At 39.3% G+C, this 20,170-nt stretch overlaps 2 protein-coding genes across 2 annotated transcripts in view; one reads left to right on the forward strand and one right to left on the reverse strand.

The window, feature by feature from the left end:
- LOC104965302 (protein ENL-like) overlaps positions 1–18,615 on the forward strand; it is a 23,670-nt gene extending 5,055 nt beyond the window's left edge. The window contains exon 4 of the mRNA XM_010794260.1: positions 18,592–18,615. Within this exon, the coding sequence (XP_010792562.1) occupies positions 18,592–18,615 (24 nt within the window). The remainder of the gene's footprint in view (positions 1–18,591) is intronic.
- csmd2 (CUB and Sushi multiple domains 2) overlaps positions 14,127–20,170 on the reverse strand; it is a 221,697-nt gene continuing 215,653 nt past the window's right edge. The window contains exons 73-74 of the mRNA XM_010794261.1: positions 19,604–19,781; positions 14,127–19,031 (exon numbers count right to left, since the gene is read on the reverse strand). Coding sequence (XP_010792563.1) covers positions 19,622–19,781 — 160 coding nt within the window. The 3' untranslated portion in view covers positions 14,127–19,031; positions 19,604–19,621. The remainder of the gene's footprint in view (positions 19,032–19,603; positions 19,782–20,170) is intronic.

Here is a 20,170-nt window from a genome sequence, read left to right on the forward strand (position 1 = left end):
TATATATATATATAAATATAATATATAATAGTGATAACATTACATCTAACTGCAATGTATATAAGGTATTAGGAGTCTACGGTAAATATGTATCGCTTTTAATCATATTGTAGAACATATATTGCTAGCTTCTTATCTGCATCAGTATGGTCAAATGTGATGAACATGTTCAGCTTTATTTTAAAATCCTCTGTTTTTACTCTTGTTTGATATATCGTATAAACTCTTTTTGTGGCTGCTTATAAACTTATCAACCAAGTTATCGCCCTTTGGTTAATGACTTTCGATCAGGTAGCTGATTGCCAAAGTGCTTTAGGATTTTATAGAAAGTGCTGCTGCAGCATCCGCAAACTACCTCCTCAAGCCTGTGTGTCATTTTAAGCATATTAGGCTGCAGTAATTCGCCTTCTAGCTTTAATTACAATATCACAGAAGGGTTTCATCATGTTGCCTCAGTTTACAATAAAAGCCTTGGAAAGCAAAGCTGTTGCCTCATCAGGTTTAAGTGTTTCTGTAGGTGCTGTGAAGTATACAGACTGAAAGACTGATGCTTGCAATCATTTCACAAGGTGTATAAAATACTGTACGGATTCGTTTTACGCCACTACCTGTTAGCCACTAAAGTGTGACTTTTACAAGTGTCGTTAAGATTGTTTCTTTACTCTTTACATAATGGCTCTAACGGAGCACTAGATTTATTTCTTTAAAGTTTTCATTCTTGAGGTTAAACACAAAAACAAATCATGATCAGCAAAGAAAATTGCAAGTTAAAAGATGTACAAAGAACATAATGGCCAAAGGAGAGAAATCTGTATAAAACAAGATCCTGACAGAAAGTATAGTGAGTTTTACCAACCTGCTTTCACGAATCTCAGGGGGTCGGGTTTTACTTTAAGAAGTAAGAAGAAGGCAATGTGTAGAAAGACAAAAAAACGTTCTGCAGTGGGAACATTTCTTTCTGCCTTTGCAACCACAATATCATTTAGAAAAAATAATGAAGAAATGTGGCTTTCCTTTAAGCACCAATGGTGTGTGAGTGATGGGGTGTTTACTCACCGGTGTGGGGGATTTGAGTGGGTGTGCTGCTGCTGCTGCTTCATCCACTCCGGGCTCTGACTGCTGGCAGAGTGTGATTGAAGTGGAATGACTGATAGTTTGATTTTACAAATACCTGAGGAGCTGAACAAAGCACCGTATCCGGCGGGCGTTGCACCCTCTGGGATTGGTGTTGTGTGTTCCCCCCCCCTCCAAAGCAGCTAGCTGGGAGCTTTTTCATTACACAGAGTGTAGTTGATTGCATTTTCTCCGGCACTTTCTGAAGTGTCTAAATGGAGCCACTATACAGTCATCGCCTCAACACCATTCAGGCTACAAGCCGCTGCTTAGACTGTCAATTCAGTCAGCTAAACATACAAATTAACACACTTCAAAATGTGTATACTCCGATATACTTGTCCAACACAAATGTTCAGTTTTTAAAAATCTATGCCCAAATGTCATGTAATCACAATCACTAGCATCGCACAGCAATATATGCTGGAAGCTGTCATCGACACTTGCAAGAAGAGCAAACAAGTTGACATGTATTCACCGTTTTAAGGCATTGCTCTATTTATGTAATTCTATATACCGTCAGTCTTTAATCTACTATACTTAATGGGAGATCTGAAAATCCAATGTAATATGCAGGGAATGCGGGAATACACAGAGAAAAAGAGGAATGAGACGCCCGTTTTGCTGCATATTTGTTTCCCTAAGTTTGAATTTAAATGTCAAATTCACCTACTCTACATAGTTTGACATGTTTAAAGCCACAAGACAACACAACATGTGGAATGAACTTACCCAGAGGAGGTCTGATATCGCTCTGTAACACTTCACCCTCGAAGTCTTGCACACAGAGGAAGCCCTGCAGAGCTTTCACTTTGCTTTGCACATTTATGTATGAGCACACTGCACACGGTTGAAAAAAACATAGTTTGCCATGAAAAATGCACAAACATGGAGAATATACAAAAGAGCAATTTCAGATTACCGTGGTCACTGTGATAAAGTAAGATATTTAATATTTCGGCAATATATGCATGAAAAAACTAATCAATATTGTCTGCCTGAAACTATTTGCAAAGCCCGCGTCCCACTGTCCCGAAATTGACACCCAATGAACAAACGAATATGGAATTGTGAATTTCACACGAAGATGGCCCCGAACCACACACAAAGGCAACATTTACATTACATTTAAGACATACAACTGCAACAAAAGTAACAAAAAAGATTATGTTAAAGTTCTATGATACTGTACTGATATTTTCAGACTTCGTTCTTTACTTTATCCATCTTTATAGATATGAAGTTTTCTCCGTAATGTTGTTTCCATAGCAACAACAGCTTCCTGTCAACTCACCCTCAAAATAATATATTATATACTTTTCAGTTTCACAGAACACAAATTGGGTTATTTACATATGTTTACATGATTTTGGTGTGCAATAAAACAACTCGATGGACACTCGATAAAGGAAATGTTGAAATTCAGCTCTGATCGTAGCAGCACCGGGCCATTCGTGAGGGCATCTTAAGCCATCGTTTGACCGCCGGTGGAGTTTCTCAGGCTCCGGCAGCAACTTTGTGAGTGGTGGCAAAATCTTTGGCATACCAATAAATTCCGAAGGACCTTTTCGTGTTGAATTAGTGTGTACATTTTGCCCTTCGTAAGTCCATCGTGAGGGCATCTTGTTATCATGCCCGATGGCACCGATGATAACACGATTTCACAAGATGCCCTCACGAGTGCCTTACGAAGTTGCCGCTCACGAAGTTGCTGCCGGAGCCTGAGAAACTCCACCGGCGGTCATACGATGGCTTTGATGCCCTCACGAATGGCCCGATGTTGTTACGATCAGAGCCGAATTTGAACATTTCCTGTGTCCATCAGGTGTCATTTTCGGGACAGTGTGAGTCACTCGGCCTTTAATGTGGGCAAATGATTTCGAACTATATATTTATTCAATTATTATTTTAGGAACAGAGTGTAGAGAATCTTAGTGATAGACACTAACCTGAGGCAACAAATTAAACCAAATCGATATTGCCCATGATTTTTTAAAGACAGAATAACTAAGGCCAATAAAATGCTTCACAGGGTCATAACTGGGATTTTGTATTGCCAGAGGCAAATATGTTTTTGTACATGCAAACTAATTTATTTTCTACCTTTGTATCGCTCCCTGGTGCTCGTCTTTCATTACAATAACTGAAATAAGCCTTAGCTACAGGGATTTCAGCAAAATACCTTGGATCAGCTGAATTTAATTAGCGATGTCTTAAATATCCCCTAATCTCCATAAACAAACATGTTTTATGGATGCCTTATTCATAATTTATCTTCCTTTCAACTCCAAGGGGGCGAGGGAGTACAAGTGCTAAGAAATCCTCATCAAGAGTTAACAATGGGCTCATCTGATCATGTTATTGACCCTACACAAAGCTGATTACTTCCCCCGGACGCTGTCTCATTCCCACTAAGTCGTGTATTGTGTGAAAAACATGAGAGCTGGAATGGAGTAGACATGATAGGGTCACAGCATCAAAGATTAGCATCAAAGATTAAGAGGCAAAAAAAGCACATGGCAATTGTCAGATGTTCTAATTTATATCGTTTTTATTTTTAATCGTTCAAGGTTCAAGGCTTTTATTAGTCATACGTACATAGCTACAGTGTAGTTATGAAGATGGAAAACTTAGGTCACAGGCTCCACCAACAGTGCAACACAATAAAACAGAAAAAAAGGAAAAAATAGTGCAAGTAAATAAAAAATAATAAAAATAAAATTGTGAAATAGTGCAATAAGAGTCTATATGCAAGTAATTGGAATATGATATATTGGACAAAAAATGTCTAAGTAGCAGCCAGATTAATGTTATGGATGTTGTTTCAAAAGTTCAGGTGTTTAACCTGTGGGATGAAACTGTCCCTGAGTCTGGTGGTTTTAGTCCTGATGCTGCGGTACCGCCTGCCAGACGGCAGCAGACGGAACAGTTTGTGGCTGGGGTGATGGGGGTCTGTGGAACCTAATACAGCACAGCTATAAGTTGGCACTGTTTTGCTTGAGAAATGTATTTATGCCACAAAAACAGCAGCTAGCAAACAGCTATCAGTACATCCCTGAGAATATGGGATTTTCAATAAAACTTGCTGGCTACTAATGAAATACCAAATGGCTTCAATAACTTCAACTGGGAGAAGTTCCAGTTAGAAGTTACGCTAGCTGCTAACGCTAACATCGCCTGCTCTGTGTTGTGAGCAGTGTACTAAGACAGGGGTTCCCAAACTTTGCCATGCCAAGGACCCCCATATAGCATTATCGTCTGGCGGGGACCCCCCTCATTTTTTTAAATGATGAGTACATTATGATGGAGAATATGAAAAATTAATCATACAGCTTAATACATTTTCTTAATATAGCCTATATTTATATTAATAATCAGTTATTCTTCTAAAAACAATTTGCATTTATATTTTGTTTGTCATTCATTACATTCATTGTGTTTGTTAGACATTAAAATCAATGTTTTATGACATAATTTAGTTGGAACATACCGTCAGTTTATTCTGCTTGTAACATTACCACGCCTTTTTTTAATTAAAGTACCCATTTGAACCTTCTCAGAGACTCAATTAGTCTCCTATTTTAAAGCTTCTCTCCTGGACGCGAGAATAACGAACACAATTAAATGTCTTCTGTTATAAACATTCTTAACACAATATTAAACAGTAATATCAACAGTAAACATATTTTAAAATAATTTTAAAAAATTTTCTGTCTTTATAATATTATATAATTTTGAAGAGTAATATGAACAATTAACATATATTTTTAGCATTTTTGAAAGCTACTTATGTCTTAATAATATTATATATATTATTCAACAGTAATATTAACAATAAACATATTTATATTCATATATATAAACAACAATATTTGCTACATCCATGCTCTCATCCAGCTGCAGAGCGAAATATTCACTTGCTCTCACTTGCTCCAAAAGCTGAGCAGATACTCAGTTTCACTCAGTAGCGGCAGCTCGATTCTGATTGGCTTGAAGGGCGGTCGTGTGATTTAAAAAAATATATATGAATAAGTAAAACATATTAAAAGATTGGCATCAAAGGACACATAGATTGATAGATATGCAGTTATTAATAAAAAAAAATAATAATAAAAAAAACTTTAAAAAAAAAAATTCCCCTTTCCCTCAAACTTTGCGTGACCCCCCTGGCGGCCTCCCGGGGGGTCGGGCCCCCCACTTTGAAAAACACTGTACTAAGACATGTATTAATAACTATAAAAAAAGCTATGAAACTACTATCATGATATTAATATTATATGATACTGCTGACAGTGTCTGGGAGGTTTCTATGGCTTGAAGATAGTAGCAGTACAGTTTGTGATTGAGTGAGCTAGCGGAGGTGGGTTACACACCAACACACAAAGGCTAAAGGCACAGAGTGCGAAGCAAAGAGTAACTTACATTACCTTTAAAAATCTGTTTTTGACAGCTGTATTGATTTTTATTTCTTTCAAAATCCATGTCTTGTATTTGTGACTCTTGAATCAGTTCATCTTCAAATTCCCGAAAAAACTGGGACACTGTTTGCATCAAGCTGAGTCTGGATTTGAATGTAGGTTACCTTACCAGAATTAGTTTTCAACATCTACATATAATTATTTCTTGGCATCAACAAAAAACATCCAAGATAGAAATTGGATGTGATTTCTGAAAAATTACTAAGATTATCATAGCAGAAAGGAAGTGAATTCTCCACCGTCACTGAGGGGCTTTATTTGAATGCACCAATGAATGCAGCATGTCAGTGGTTCATGATATGCTCAGAAATGGATGGCATGCATGTCTGATGAGTGCCATGCATTTTAGTGCCATCCATAATCACGTTTGTGTTATCACTGAAATAACCTACACAAGAAACAGGCAGCTTATCCTCTGGATGTACAAAATGTTCCAAAACCGTCATAAAGATCAACCACTTGAGATCGCCGCTATTAACTGAGGTGGCAGAGTACCAGAGTCGCTATGGCAACATGACTTTTGAAACTGTCTTGTTTTTCGGAGCTATTTTTCAATCCGGCGGTGAAGTGGGGCGTAGCGGTTTGTACGGTGCCTCCCTGTCGAGTACTTATTACCTGACTGCCTGAACAGCCCTCTCTGTGTCAGGAGTGTCAGGAGTGTCACAAAGAGCGAGGACTCATAAGTCAGGCATTGTGAGACAGGACCAACGTGTTTAAAACCTTCCTGGGATGGTGGATTGACCTTTAGGCATGCCACTAACAGTAATAATCAAAATAATTCATTACATTTATTAGAGCGCTTCTCCAAATGCTCAAAGAAGGTATGTTCAACTACTAGAATGAACTAGTTCTAAATGGTGAATGGACTGTATTTATATAGCACTTCATCCAGTCTTTACGTTCCCTCAAAGCACTTTACATTTGATACACATCACCATTTACCATTTTACAACACACACATAACTCATACAGAGTGCCATTTGCTCAAGTAAGCTTACATTCACACACATTCACACACCGTTGGCCATGAGAGCAACCAGAGAGACCTATCATGCTATATTTTAATAATATAGTGTAGGACCATACCTATATAAGGCATATTTATACTTTTTATTTTTCATACCAAACAGATCATGCATTTTAGCCATTCCTCATTTCGCTCAATTTAACACTGTCTTTGCATGGGCTGATTCTGTGAGAACAGCACCATCTACAGGCCTGGCATATGTACTACAGCGTCTCCAGCGCTTTCAAACGGCAATGTCCGTGGCTGTCTCCTCCTGATTGGTGGAGTTGGCCCAATAGCCGTAGCGCCACTTCTGTGACGTCACAGAAGTGTTCAAATCTGGATCAGTCTGTATCAGATCCGTTGCAGCCCCTTTTTTTTTAGAGATTTGGGTATGGAGGAAAATAGAGAGGGTTGTGTTTTCTGACACTTGGTGAGTTCCCTGGAACACCGGGGACACATATTCATGTATAAAAGACGTACAAAAGTGCATTTTGCATAGGTCTTCCACAAGGACACAGTGACTTGTTGAATGCAAAGGCTGGGATTGAACACACCCTTTCCGATTGAAAGACAACCACAAAACCTCGAAGCCACAACAATTTCAAATGTTGAAGAAAACAAAAAATCATAAGTCAATTGTAGAAAATAGACTGTGTTTTGATGTAGTACTCAGGTGTGGAGGTTGACGAGCACGGTGAGTATTAGTGAATGACCCGAACAAGAGCATTTGAAATCTCATTATTAAAACGATGAATTGAAGAGATTCAATAGTAATCAATATTGAACAGTTAGCTAAGATTCCTGCCCATTATATTATTATTATTATTATTAGTCAGCCAAGCAACCCAGCTGTTATATCAAATCTATTATAATTAATCCTATCATTTTTTGTGTTGATCAAGTTCTTTTTATTATCCCTTTTTTACTTTATATCGTCACATTGTATTTATATTTTATTAATTTATATGTCTTTTTGAACACTTCAAGTCAAATTTGCCTTGATCTACCTTAAATACCGTAAAATAAATTGAGAAACACTTCATCACCAAAACACATGTCCAAAACACATATTTTTGCATTATCGAACGCTGCGAGTGTGATGAGGCCTCGGTCTTAATAGAGGTCATGGCCTGCTGGTTTTGGAATTGATGCTTTTGCGGCAGTCATCATGAGCCATGTCCCTTTTAGGTAGATGGAGCAGTGTCTTCCCTGCTGATAAATAGGAGGTTAGAGGTTGGAAAAAATGTGTTACCCAAACATACTTGATGTGACTGATGTAGCCTACCTGTTCAGAGGTGACTGTTTTGAATGAGGGTTTTTCCTGTACTCTCATCATCCGATTTCTTCCCAGCTGAACCAAGAGTACTTGTAGAGGGACGAGAGTTGTTGTAGAGGGGCTGGCTCAGGCCTCTCTGCAGACCAGTCGTTTCCCTCCTCTTTGGGTTTAATGCTGCACCAGAATCTTTTTTGCAGGTTTTTTTCCTTGTCAAATATTGATACAGCCTTGCCACACATAACCTCCTTCTCCCTCTGCCCGCCTCTTAACACCCAGCAGACCTGTCTTTTTTCGGACCTAAAATGCATTATTAGGTATCTTTCTCTGCTGAACATCTTCATTATCAGCTGCCTTTCTTTTCAGTCCTGACAGAGCCTGGCTCTCGGTCTTGGGGCTGGATGAAGAATGTGTGCAGCTCTGAGGGCACCCTTCCCTGATCAACATGGGCAGCGTGGGTAGATTCATCACTTTTCCTGAACCTCTTGCCTCCATGATCTGACCTTTTGTTGCAGTCACAATGAGCCATCTTCCTTTTACCCCCCCGGTGAGATGCAACTCTCTTATTTGAGCTGCAACCTGAGGCTTGTGGTGGATGAACGCACATCTCTTCTCTGGAACCTCTTTTGGCCTTGGTCTGAGTTTTTAAAGTGGCCAGACTCTTTTTGAGGACGCCCACGTGTCATCAGCCTTCCTCTTCTGAGCTGGGCTACTCACAGCAGTGCTGGCCAACATCTCATAGCCTCTGGAGGTGGATGGAACAGCGTTTCTGCTGATATTTGATACATAGGAAGTTAGATGATGGAAATAACATACTTGATGTAACTGATGTAGTTTAGCCTACCTGTGCATCCAGATTAGACTGCTGCTGTACTCGTCAGACCTTTTGTTCCCAGTTGAACCCAGGGTCTGGGTACTTGTGGTGGGACGAGTGTTCCTGTATTGGGGTTGGCTCAGGCTCTACTGGCAGGTGGAGGGCTTCTCCGTGGACACACACGCAGCTCATACACTGTCAGCTCCGCCAGACTTTTTCTGACAAAATGCCATTACCTCAACACAGGACCTCACACGGCTAGATACTGAATGTATTACACCTCTTAAGACATTTAGCGTTTACTTACTAGGAGCAGTGAGGGACAATGTTGGTCATGTGCTTAATGGTGGTGAAGTCAGTTTCATGTGATTCTGTTGTTGGCATCCAGCTCATGCATTTGAATGAGCAGGTCCACAAACATGAGCCGGTCACTCCTTTCTGCAGTCCTCTGTGTCATGTCTGTGTGTTTTGCCGTATGGATCTGAATAAACAAATGACAACAATGTCAGGGATATCCTGTTCGAGTGATTTTTGAGTGTGTCTTATTTATGTTACAAAAATAGAGTTGTTTTTTTTACAGTGAATGATAAAAAGGACACCTATATCTTTATTCATAGTTAATGACATGGAAAAGTAAATATCTGTTCAAGTTCTTAGCACATTCAGTATGAAATAACCAACATAAAAACATCTTACTCATCAATAGCTTCCTTACCTACAGATTCAGCATTAATCACCCTGATAATTACACAAATGTGCTAATGAATTAATTCAACAGGCATACATGCTAACCCTGTTTATTTTAAGGGGGCTGAAAAGGAAGACAAGAAGGAGGGACAAAGAAAGAAAACACAGAGGACAATTACTGCTCTATTTTATTGCTATTTAATTACAGTTTCCTTAAAGATTTTTTGTTTTATACGGAGATTCTTTGTTTTATATTTTATGTCTGCACCACGACATCAAGTCAAATTCCTCGTATGTGTGAACCTACCTGGCAATAAACCCGTTTCTGATTCTGATTAAAGAGTTGTTTCTGAGTCTGGTTCCATGTTTGTGCGTCGCCTCCCGATGAGCCTCGGCTGTTATTATCCCATCATGCAACAGAGCCCTGTCAGTTCCCTATTCATTATTGTCCTATTGTTATGAGCCAAGGATGGTGGTAATTAGAGATTCTCTGGTGATTGTTATCATGAAGCCCGGATTTTCTATTCACTCATTCTTCAGTATTCAAGATAATGAGAAGTTTTCTCTCATTCTAAGATTCACAAATACATTATCAGCCTGTTCTTCCCTCCGCTTTCTTTCTTTCTTATACTTCTGCGTTAATGGTAACAAAGAAGGGCTGGGAAGATTGTTTTTATTAGTTTTTTTTCCCAACAGTGCATGTTTGCAGCTTCTGCAGAGTGGAATACATTTAAATCGGATTAGACTAATTGTATTTTAAGAAAGGACTTTCTCGAATTTAAGTGAATCATAGTGCACCTTGATATTGTTAGAGATTAGAGAGCGTGACCTAAAGTACAGTGAGTTAGCCTTCCCACGGTGCACTGCTGTAAGTTCCCTGCTGACAAATTAAACTGACAAAGCAAATATATACTCCCTCTCATCAGTCAATCCCTTCATCCTTGGTCAAATGTCTTCTGGGACAGCAGAGGGGGGGATTTTGCGTGATATTAGCCAATGCCCGGGCCGGCACACTTGGGGGGGATTTGCGATGGTAAACCTCCTGCTTTGATGTCTCCTCAAATATCCAGGCTTGACAAAGTAAAACAAGGGATAGCAGAAAATTGAGTGGACCGAACCAACAAAAAAGATGCCCCTTCTGACCTTGGTATCAACAAACACAGAGAATGTCATTAAACCAATGTATACAAAAAAAGATTAATGTTCTGCCATTTCAAAATAGGGGATTAAGGCACAACATCATCCATGCCCAAAACATATGTTAAGACATTATCAGTGCAAAAGCATTAACAATAACCAAGTCATTAATATGTGTTTGTTAGTTAGCTATCACACTTACTGGCTGGCTAAAAGTGAAATGACACAATTCAAGTAGGTACTTCATATGTACGTATAATAAATAGAGATTGGTCCCAAATAATCTTGCATTGAATTGCAGAGTCTTGTTTTTTAAGCATGGCATAATGAGCTCCGCTTATTAAAAAAAAAGCAACAAAGGGAACATTTCTGCCGGACCCCTGGGTAATTGGAGCAAGCTGTCATCTCAGGCAAGGCGGTTGAGTGTATGGCTGTCAGTGTCATGTGTCAGACGCGCTGATAACGGTGACAAAGCTAATTGTCGCCTCGCATATCCACTATCGAAGAAACTCTGGAGACCTGCGAAAAAGCTTATTCTCTTCCATTTCTTATTCCTCACAACTTCCCCAAATGATATTAAAAAGCCTGAGGGTGGCATTTAGGTGGCACAGTTAGAGAAAAGCGGTACAAGTGATGTTAACGTTGCACTGGCTTCTGAATACTGGCTTGTGTAATACCTGTGACTCAGAATTAGCATGCTTTCACATCAACTCATGGCAGCAAAAACTGATCAGAGAATTGAAATTCACATCAACGATGCACAAAAGAAGTTCTCAGTGAGCCGGAGCAACTTTTACTCCCCAGAAACCACAGAGAGGATTCTCACCACCCACAGCACCATTTGATCTAACAAATGACCTTAGATAAGGATAAACCGTTAACACATTATTTGAGATTTAAAACTGGCGCCGAGGCAATCACAGAGAGCACTTTGAGCTCATAGGATGTCAGCATGTATGATTTATCTGCATGTCAATTAAATCGATTGCCATTTTTGATCCGCATCGCCAGTCTGTGATAAAGTAGAGCAGCTAATACCCCGCATTGACTCGGGACACAAACACAGGGGCCATGAACATTTTTTAAAGTCCAGTCGTGAGGGCTAAACGGCTGTGAGGGAAAACTCTCGCAGGTCAGGGCGACTTGACAAGGTTTGATTAATCGCTGTGGGAAACCTGGTCGAGAACAGGAGTGACTAATGACCCGTGTATGGCTGTTGATTTAATCAATCAAGGAAAAGGCTCTAACCTTGCCAATACTTGGGAGAAACACAGGCACACTACAACACACAGTCACTTATTCCTACCAGCAGGAGAAGCCCTGAACATATTTGTGTGTGATATGAAGTGCTGTACTTGAAGCACAGGGAATTTGTTCCACAAGTTTTTAACAGAAAATAAACAACACAAAACACATGATTGACTGTTCCTTACATGCAAATATGACCTTTGAAGGTTAAAGAAAAAAGCAGTATGAGAGAACATCAACCTCCGTATACAAGTTGAGATGAGCGCATTTTCCCTGCAGTCTATTAGTACTTGGAATTTTAAAAAGCTGTGAGGCATTTTTCTGCTGCCATTATCGACTTTGCTGCAGTGAAAATGAGAACTAAGTGCAGCTCTGGAGGCGTGCTTTTATGTCTGTACTGCCACAATATACAACACATTAAATGATGAAATGCACAGAAGCCCACACTGTTTAATGACTTAGTATCGAGATCAGCAATGCATTAATTAGCAAGTTAACTGCTGAGATTTGGGGCTTTTAAAATCTCATTTTGTGTCCTCGGCTGCTTTGAAAATTGAACATTTTAAAAAGCTCAAGCATCAACAACAACACTGCCAATTACAGCCCGGCCTCCTTACATTAAGTAACGCCTAAAAACAGAACTATATTGTACTTACATATATTTTTCTTTCACTGTTTGAACATGCAAACTAATAATTAGACTTTAAGAAAATGAAGGTAATATCAGATCACTGCACCTGCTGTGTAAACACTTTAACCAGGTTATCTCATTAAAACTAAGACAGACATCAGAGTAATATAAGCCAATTAAGAATTTCATTACTTATCAATATTTCCAATTACTGTGGCATGTAATGCGTCTGATTTGTTGGCCTGTTGGTTGTGTGCATGCCACACATAGCAGGTGAGGTCACAGACTAAACGAGCTGCACAGCAGGGTGCAGTGTTCCTCGCAGCGGGAGAGATATACGTATACCATTTCATTACCTATAAGAATGAAGACCTTTGGTGCAATAAGATGTTCCCTGTAGGCTCTCTCACATATTTTTTCACACATTACAAGTCAGTGAACTAATAGGAGGAGGCTCACTGAAACTGAAATACATGAAACTGGCTTGCTAACCTAAGACCTGGTTAGAGTGAAGAATAAAAACATTAAGGTATTAGTTAGCACAGTTACATCACACTCATTATTTACTTATAGCCTGATGCTCTGGTAGAGTCTCTCAGTCAACATGCACAATACCAAGACCCTGAAACTGGGGCAGCTAGTTCGCACTCAGCCCTCATTAAATCTATCATTTATAATTGTGACATGACAAAATGTCTTTAGTGATGAAGGTGAATGGGATAGACCCAATACATGTGACCTGACCCCCCCAACCCAATATTGTTTGATGACAAATGTTGTCACAGCTACTGCATAGGAACTTCCTGTTTACATAGCTGTGGCTCTTGAAACAAGCTAATTGGTAAATAACTTTACCCACAAGCCTACTAATGAATTTACAATTAACTAGTGCAACCTAATCCTGGTGAAATTGTCACACTGTAAACCATGTCAACACACTGAATGTGTGCAAAGAAACTGTCAACGGGTAAATAATAAATCCTTGAGCTTGGTAGGAATGTTATTGAACAAAATCCTTTGACACCCAGAGGGAAGATCTCATGATTTCAAACATAAACACACTTATACGTGCACAAAAGGATGCACTGCTTGTTTACGTTTACCAAGGAAAATAATATACTTCAACACACCAAGTGGAAGCAGATACCTTGGCCCACATAAGATCATCTGCGCTGGGTTGTATGCGATGCCGTTGCCAAGAACTCTCAGAGGGTAATTGTGCATGATTCGCTGATGGGTTCCAGGCTTGAGGCAATAAAGCATGCATTTAATAAATACTCAGACGTGAAGTAGGTTTTATATTTTATTCCAAAACCTTCAAAATAAGTTTCAAGTTCAAGAAAGTAGAATAAGCTTAGACACAATGCAAAGCATCATATACAGACGGATAAAATACATTTTATATATTGCAGACAAGCCATGGTGGGTCTTACATATGTACAGTATGTATGTAAACTTTTATGTACAATCTTTTTTACATATACAAAAAGCCTTGTTTCTATTTTTCTTTGTATATATTTATATATATATATTTATATATAGAGATTTTTCTTATACTCCCCACTAGCATTTGTACTACAATAATGAAAAAGAAAAACATTTACATATATGTCAATCCATTTTTTTTTTATACATGTACAAAATGTATTTCCATAAAAATATATCTCTGTACAAAAAAAGTTTTTTATTCGTTAACATATTCTCTTTTCTTAGAGACACTTTCGCTCTTTAGTTGCTCTCCGTAGTTACACTCAGTCTGCTTAAGTCCATTTCTTTACAGGTAACCCTTTTGGTGTACCGCAAGACATAGACATGGAGTCTCTGCCTTTTACTGTTTTGTTGGCGTTCAAGAGCCTTGTTGATCTCACCTAGGCGACAAGGGTGGTTAGTTAGTTTTAATCTCAGAGACTAGTTGAGAGATGTACTGGGCTGGCATGAATAGTGTTAGGGAAAAGAGGAAATAAACATGGACCTTGTTTTGAATTTTTACTGTGAGAAAAATACAGGAATTTAAAGTCTCCAATAATAAAAAGCAGCTTTCTGTAAATATGTTTGCTATATTATACCCTAGATAAATTGGACACTCTGTTTTATTTCCAAGGATGAAACACTGTGAAAAAGCAGATTTTCTTGCAAGGAGAGAAGATGCTGTGGGATTTGCAGATATTGAAAACAGTAGAGAGAGATCAATTCTGAAGAGAAATTAAATATACATTCAGTAGTTTTCCAGTAAGTCCCAGATCTGACCACCAACCACAAGTCGACTGCTCTATCCATTTAAAGAATACAAATCAGCTAAGTTCCCAAACTTTTCAAAACAAATCTCTTTATCCTCTCCCCAATGCTCACTTCCTCTAGACACTGAAATGGAATGGGAGCTAAGCAGCAGGTGGATGTGGCTTTTCTGTAGCCGTCACCACACTGCGGTGACAATGGAAGATGGGAGATGACAAATGATGGCTGATGCAGAATCACTGTCACTGCATGACAGATGGATTGCTTGATTTTTAAACACACTTTTTTATACTGGTACACTGTGGCCTGTGCTGAAGAGTTTGAGCACTAGCTGCAGAAAGAAGTGGGAAGCTTTCAGTCTGTGAGAATACTCAGTGAACTCGAGGGGAACTGAAAGACCATCGCTGCTTTTTCTTTCATTATAGAGGAGATGGTGAGCAGGAGAGAACTCAGAGCTGTCTCTGGCTGATAACGGAATATGAACCTTGGATGATCAGAGATTCTGTCTTAAAATATGCAAAGAGAGAACCAGGAAGTAGCCGGCCGGTATCAAGAAAGAGTTTCTTCAGACTCTTATAGCACAGCTCCATCCGGAGCTCACTGATCTTCATTTTCATAAAACGGCATCGCACTTTCTTTGAGAACTTTCTGGACTAACTCCGATGGGTTAGAAAGAAAGTCTTTCTAAAAATGTAGGGCCCATTAAGTGAAAACTCCCAATTCTGCAGAATACACTTTTGAAAAAGCCTTGTTGCCCATTAAAAACTTTTCTAAAGAGTGAAACCAAATGAAGCTGAATGGAATAATTTATCTTCATTTAGTAAATCAGCCTAATTCTAATTCGGCTAGATTTGAATAATATTCTTTGGTAGAAAAGGTAACTCTCAAAAACGCACAAAACAAAAGCGCTCTTCCAAACATTTAGGCAAGCATGGAGCATCCAAGACATGAATCATTACGCACTGAAACAGAGCACTAATGAGCTCATTGCTCTTTTAGGAAAAGCAAAAGAGGCAAAAATGGATTGTTCAGTTTCTCTGGAATGATCCTAATAAGCTCACCCAGCTTTCTTTGTAGGTATGTGACTGTGTGTGGGAGTTACATAGGTTGATATGAAACAAGGACTTAACAATGAGCAGTTTTAATTTCAATATCTGACATAAAGATCCTATCATGTTATCATGTGGTCGTACCAAGGCACTGTAATAAATGTAAAGTGCTCTGGCCTTTTCAAACCATTTCTGAATTTCTCATGACTCAGCCCTTTCTGGTTAACAACAATCATAGTCCTGTGAGCTTATGCTTCTGTATTATGTCTGTCCAAATATGCAGTCCAAATCTAGCCAATTAGACAAGTTCCATCCAGGGAGCGGCGGGCTTCATGTCCTATTGCACCAGCTAATCAGATTTGTTTATTTAATACTCAACGGAGCTTAATAAAGTGTTGGTTGAAGTGCGCTAAGCGTTGCCCTGGGAGGGATGAATGGAGCGGAAACACCACTTCAGAGTGGCCTTAGCTGAAAGTAACGGAAATGTAATGAAGCTATCGACTCAGCTGAAATATTTGGAGCAGCTTCAGAATAAAAACAAATGAAATGCACAATGCAGCAGCTGCATACAATGATGAGAACTGAGTTACAGTGTCTTCAAGATAATGTGAGCACAACGGCCCCTCTTCCCGTGAAATCTCCAGGGTAATTCAATCGTTTCCTTTTCCCTCAATTCACGACCAGAGCAGGCAAGGGGCAATATTCTACCTGTACTGTCGAGATAAGCGAGAGCTTTAAAAGTAATAAAATTGTAAAAGCAATTACCGACTCACGGTGAAACTAATTGAAGAAGCAATAGTGATTGGTTTCAAAAGCCTGGATTTCTGAGGGAAATGATTAACTGTAGCTGGCTTTAAAGACTCGATTGGTATAGAGGTTTTGTTTTGACTGCGTAAGCCACTTCGCATGTACATGTATTATAATGTATACGCAAATTTACCCCAAAAAATCCATGCACAATGAAATAGTTCTCCTTGTTTCTAACACTAATTAGATACAAAGTACATGGCAAATCAAAGACATGTTGATTTTATCATTTTCAAACATCCACTGTCCTGTTAGCAGTAATGGTAAGGTGAATTTTAGGATTTGATATGGGTTCGACAATGAAGCAAGGCTAATGAAAGCAAATTGCATGTAATGGGTCAATTTGCTGCAGAGAAATTTGAGCACCATTCATCCCGCTCAGGATACACAGAAATGGGGATAGTAAGTGGCAAATAGCTGGGAGCAGAGTGTTTGAAATCCAGTGGGTGTCTTTCCTTTAACTCCACCGCTAATGCACATTTTAGACACATTATAAGGGGTCACAAAAGCATGAATGTTTCTTAGAATTTCATTAATTCAGGAGGTACAGTCCTGTTGTTAGAGCTGAAGCCAGTTCCCTCGTGTGTCGCACTTTCAAAACAATACTTAGTGTATATCACTCCCCAGTTGTCACAGATTTGAGGAGTGTTAGCATAAGAGGCATAAACACTTGTTTTTCCTTTCACATAAACCAATTTAATGCATGGGAGTAATTAGTATGCCAGCAACTCCCCTGCTCTCACAGCTCCGAGGAAGCCTTCTGGAACATTTCCATGATGAGCCGAGACAGAACAGGGCAACTTGACTGTTTTTCACCGAGATGGAGCTGTCAGAAGTTAACTTGGAGGAAAAGACCTGAATGTTATCCAGAGGGAACACATCACTGACTCATCCATTCTTCAGACCCAAGCGCCTTCGCTTGTACACTTTCAGGGAGTTCAAACGTGGCCGTACTTTGATCTTTGTTTTCCTAAGGACAGGTTTAGGGAGCTCACACTGCAAACCGATCTCTAGAAAATACAGAACGTACCACCTTCAAGCTGCAGAAACATGGGATTAAAAAGGAAGGCAAAAAGAGGAGAATTTGACATCACACTTTGAGCATTTACAAAAAAATGAAGTTCCATGTGTTGCTCTGTAACTTGGTGCAACAGACTTGTTCTAATGTTTTTGAAAATGAAAGGGAAAGATCACAGCGGTTGTCCATAAACGTTTATACATCCATATTAATTAACCTAATTGCAGTTGCCATGTTTACTTAACAGGAAGTGACAGTGGCACGAAATTGGCATACAATTGTTATGTAAATAAAATGTGGGAGTTTTGCCTCTTAACGTCTGATTTAGGTGCATTAGTTAGCGAGGAGGATTTGTCTTTATCCATGTCTTGTTCCCAGTCACTCAAACACACACATTTAAAGTGACTGCACATGAATGAAGAGAAAGTGGGTGAAAGTTTGGAGAGTGACACTGCCTTCAGTTTCTTAGAGGATCTATACACTGTCAGCTTTTGCTCTTAGTATCCTTATGTTTTTTAGTTGTCCAAAACATCCAGGTATATTGATAATCCTAAACCCAATCCTCAGATTCTTTCAAAAAGAAAAGACAATAAATGTGGAAAATTATTAGTACAATTATCTGTCGTGTTAACGGGAATCTTTGGGGCCAGAACAGACATATTTTTTTGGGGAGATTGAAGATGCAGCCACTAGGAATGTGTGTAGAAACGAGCACACATATGCACAGCGACTCTCCACAAGCTCACAAGTGCTTTTTCAGCAGCCTTTGCTACCTCTTAACCCCTGCTCTGGACACAGCTGCCTCTGCAAGCAGAATGTCATCACTGCTTGAAAAAAAATGAGCAGAGTCTAGCTCAAAAAGTAGCGATGGCATGTGTTTGTCCAACATGGCCTTCAAAACTTACTGAATTCTTCATTCTCAGCCATAGACTTGAGGATGAAACATTTCAACCGCCTCTAGCAGACAGCTGGGGTAAATCAGGGCTCCCAATTACTCATCACAGAAAGCAAGCAGCATAAAAAGAGAGGAAAGCAAAGCAAATGGAAAACAGAACTGAAACAGTCCAGACTGTCTCTCTCCGTCTCACACAGGCCGACACGGTGCGGTCCGCCTAACAGTTCACTTGCACAGAGTTCTCTGTTAGCTACAGGTCAATTTTCTAGACTTCAAGTTGACCATAAAATCCCCTTTGGGCTTAGGCGGAGCGCGGTGAGAAAAGTCATCACAGCTTTGCTTCCAGCGTTTCTCCGGCCGGCTGAAGCTTCACGTTGAAGCTTTTTCCTCGAAAAATGGAAATTGATCAAGAAACCATGTAAAGTTACAAAAAGCATTTTGTCGTTGGCAATTGTTACAGTCGTTGTCTTCACATGGTTTCTTTGTTCTCTCGTCGTAAGAGCCTTTGCCACTGGAGATGTTTCTTGAATGTATTTCAGCAGATAAAAATATTCTTTGTCTTTCCCTCTGCTCGAGGAACTATGGATGTCCTCTTCTGGCAGGCAGGCGAAGATGTGCTGCACTTTTCCTCCCCGAACTGAATCATGGATGAATGCATGGGAGTAAGGTATGAAGGGTTAAAAGGGTGTGAGGGGAAAATGGCAAGGGTAGGAGAATGGAAGAGAAGGAATTAAGGGTTGAAAATAAAAGAAACACAGTAAAGCAAAAAAGAAAGATGGATAAAGGGAGACAAAAGGTAAGGGAACCAAAAGAAAGGAGATGAATATGAGGGAGAACGCAGAGAAAAGAGAAGACACAGGCATTCATGTTATTTCTCATCAGTGTTGAAAACTAAATAAAACAATACATACTCTTGCTTTTTTAATAAAGTATAAATCAATAAAACAGATTCCATTTATATGAGAGATGCAGATCAAAGGAGCTGCAGCAGTAAAAATAAATCAAATGTTCTATCCTATTCTGGAGGGACGGTGTAAAAGTTTTAGTAATGGCTGGATTCTGAGAATCTGTATAGCTTTTGATGCCTTAGATTTGTAATTTGTCCCGAGGTGATAACTTCATCTGCTTTCAGAGAAATGTGGAACTTGAAGCTCTAAGTCCTTACTTTATGAACAAAGCCATGTGACCTGGTGGTGTTGGGCTGCTCACCTCTGGAGGAAGCGGTGGCTATACAGCTGTGCACACTGTGCTGACGGTGAACTCTGTCTCGCTGGCCAGGATGTCCGTGGGCTGGATGTTGCGGTCGTACATCGGGTTCTCGAACGTAGCTCGCCCATTAGTGTTCTCATGGCCCACGTAACCATTGAAGGGGACTTTGGGTCTTCTTCTGCATCACACAGATCAATATAATAAACAATCAGTACACATAGAAGTGGGAAATTCAACATGTCAAGTATAAATCATACATATATATCTAAATACACTGTGTGTAATCAATATGATATATTATAGACTATGGCTGCAACTAATGACCACGAGTGAAATAAAGTCTATAAAATGATGAAAAAAAACACCTGAGGTACCATCTTCAAATCTTTTTTTTTTGTCTGACCCATATCAAAAACTACAAAATACTAAAATAATTTAAAAAAAAAATTCAACCATATTGAATCAAGTGCTTCAGTATGAATTTGGCTAAACTGAATTGCTGCCTGTGTCACTGTTATGAACCCGTTTGTTTCCTAGGCCGTGAGAAGAGTTTTCTCCATAATGTAC

The sequence above is a fragment of the Notothenia coriiceps genome, unplaced genomic scaffold (assembly GCF_000735185.1).
Source record: "Notothenia coriiceps isolate Sejong01 unplaced genomic scaffold, NC01 NC01_scaffold00037244, whole genome shotgun sequence".
NCBI lineage: Eukaryota > Metazoa > Chordata > Actinopteri > Perciformes > Nototheniidae > Notothenia > Notothenia coriiceps.